The sequence below is a fragment of the Arabidopsis lyrata genome, assembly GCF_000004255.2.
Source record: "Arabidopsis lyrata subsp. lyrata unplaced genomic scaffold ARALYscaffold_2, whole genome shotgun sequence".
NCBI lineage: Eukaryota > Viridiplantae > Streptophyta > Magnoliopsida > Brassicales > Brassicaceae > Arabidopsis > Arabidopsis lyrata.
The window spans coordinates 18706109-18708938 of NW_003302554.1; the positions used below are offsets into that span (position 1 = coordinate 18706109).

At 34.2% G+C, this 2830-nt stretch overlaps 1 protein-coding gene across 1 annotated transcript; it reads right to left on the reverse strand.

Moving 5' to 3' along the window:
- Window positions 1-15: 15 nt before the first annotated feature.
- LOC110230998 (metal tolerance protein 9-like) lies at window positions 16-1093 on the reverse strand. Its single transcript, XM_021035538.1, has 2 exons — window positions 781-1093; window positions 16-181 (listed from the first exon to the last, which is right to left on the reverse strand). The coding sequence occupies exons 1-2, from the start codon at window positions 971-973 to the stop codon at window positions 48-50; spliced, it is 327 nt and encodes a 108-aa protein (XP_020891197.1). The 5' UTR covers window positions 974-1093; the 3' UTR covers window positions 16-47.
- Window positions 1094-2830: the final 1737 nt, after the last annotated feature.

A 2830-nucleotide genomic window follows, 5' to 3' on the forward strand; every position in this document is an offset into this window, starting at 1 on the left:
AAACTGGACGAAAGATCTAAGTGAAAGATTTTCAGAAGAAGCCTAAATTAAGAAAGCAAGAGTGGTACCTCAGTTGGAGCTCCAGATACAAAACCAGTTTCGTTAATTGACTCCATCTCATTGAAACCCTCCAGGAGCTTCTCTTGCTGCTTGTAGTACTCAGAGACTTTGCGTTCCTTTTCTGATTTTTTACAAGAGAAAAGAGTAAAACCCATGTTAAAATTTAGGTAACCTGTTTACTGATGATTCAAACTTGTATAACGATCTCGATACTTAATGGTTTTTTATCATGATAACATCAATCTACAATGCGTAAAAACTCCGAAGGAATATGATTCTGTGTCCCTATGACACTAGAAATAAAGAAATGACAATGTTTCCCCAATGTTGCTTGCACAACCAAAAGAATATTCCCAGATTCACTTAGAATCTCATATATGCTTCAAAGAAAACAGAGGATTTTGCAAAATAGAAAGCTTAAATTACTTTTGAATCAATACAGATGCTTTCAAACAGAAAATTCGATAAAATCACTGTAGAATTTCATAGGGTTCACCTATTGGATACAGCGTACGTATATACTACAACCAATTGCGTAGGGTTAAATAATCAATTTCTGTACTGAACAGGTTCCAAAGGAAAAAGAGTAATCGGAGATTAGAGTGACATTTTCTGGCGTGAATCATGTAAACACGTAACAGTACATCGATTATACACATAGAGACGAAACGCAACGCAGGAACGGAGATTTGAAGACAAGGACGAGGAAGAGAAACTTACTCGGAGTCCGGAGATAACGAGACAAGCGAGTACGGCCGTTGTGGCGGCCAGATGATAACGGAGAAGAAGAAGGGAGGCGAAATGTGTCGAGGCTGAGACGCCATGAAGATGGTGGCGAATCGTCTTCGTCAATTGGTAAAAGGTCGACATTGTAGTCTCCTCCACTGAGGCCGTGATGCTCCGTCGCCGCCATAACCGATCGCTCTCGCTCTGCTGATTTTTGGGGGAAGTTACGAGAGAATCAAAACTTGTTGCTTATTTTTTGGCCCCTTTTTTGGAACTTTAGGTGTTGGCCAAAAAGGCCACGTATGTATTTGTAGAAATGTCCAAACTCCTTTTCTTAATCAAAAACCTTGATTAGCAACAAAATATAATTATTTTCATATAAAGTTGAACATACAAATCACAAACATGATATAACTAACTACTATAAAAAATAAGATATAACTAACTACTATACATGCATAAAAGTGTTTAATTATACACATATGTATATACAGTAAACAGGAAAACATGAAACCATGAGTTTAACTGGATTTTCTTTTTTTTTTATTTGGTATTGTTAGAGTTTAAAACGTACTAATTAAAAGAATCTGGTGTTATTAAGAGTTTTTGTCTGTTTGTATACGCAACAAGCAATATCTTTTGTTTGTCGTACAAACGAAATTAGTAGATTTTAATATGGGAGATTTGTCAAAAGAGGCACATTTCGACAGGCATATTCGGATTTGAGCCTTTTTTACTGTAGACGTAAATAGTTCCATCAAAACTGCACAAGCTAAGACGATTTTGCCCTTATCCCCTGTTTCTCACTGATATTAAGCCATATGTCAGAAGAGAGAGGGAGTTCTCTTGAATGATGAAGAATTGTGGTGCTCAGAAATGGTGGACTCTTCCCTGTTTGGTGGACTTAACATGAAAACAATAACATTTAAAAAGAACTACTCGTTAAAAATATACGACATTTAGTACATCGACAGAAACCTACAAAAGGCTTTTTGTCCATGAACATAAAATTGTTCATGAAAACACACATTGATATATAATCAGTCGTAAGGAAAAAGTTAAGCTTAAATAAGGAACCAAAACGATTAATATAAAATGAACCATTCATAAAAGAACTTTCAAAAGAGAAAAACTAAACCCTAGTAGATTGTAAATAGGGAACCCAAACACAATGTCTTAACTACTTTACGAGATAATAAAAGTGTAAACGAAACAATGCTAAATCCTAATCAAGGACTAGTGAACAACAACCAATTTATTTATAATGGACCATTCATTAAGAAGATCTAAAAGAGGAAAACTCAAACTCAAACTGTAAATGAAAAACAAAAATACAATATTTTAAATACTTTACGAGATGCTAATAGCTAAACGAGAAAACGCTAAACCCTAGTTAAGGACGAGTAAAGCCAAACCGGATGTATCTACAATGGAATGTTCATTAATAAAATATCTAAAAGAGGAAAACTAAACCCTATTAGTTCGTAAAAGGAACCCAAACACAATAATTTAACTACCTTACGAGATGTTAAATAGTTTAACCGAAACAATTCTAAATCTTAGTCAAAGATAGATGTATCCAAAACAATTGATGGTTAATGGACTTTAAAAAAAAAAGAGTGTTTGAAGGTGTGTACTATCATGTATTGTATATAGATGTCTGAAACATTGAATAAGGTGTGTACCAACTTTAGCACAATGTGTTTGGCGTGTCTCTTTCTCAATAACATTTAGAAGGAGCAAGTCCACAAGCTGAACAAACCTGATTTCTACCAAAAAAGTGTTGAACTCATGGTCTCATGGTCTACAAAAATTGTTATATATCCTTATATAGTTTGAACTTCCTAGCTGTAATACTTATATAGTTATCCTTCAATCTCAAAACCCAGTACTAAAAATTCAAACTTTAGCCCCAAAAGACTTCAAATTTTCCAAAAGAAGGAGCTATTTAAACTCTGTTTCAGCACGAAACTAAAAAAAAAAACAGAATCCAGCAAAGAAAGTTGGTAATAGAGTTTAATGACGTCATGAGAAGTTTTAAAGA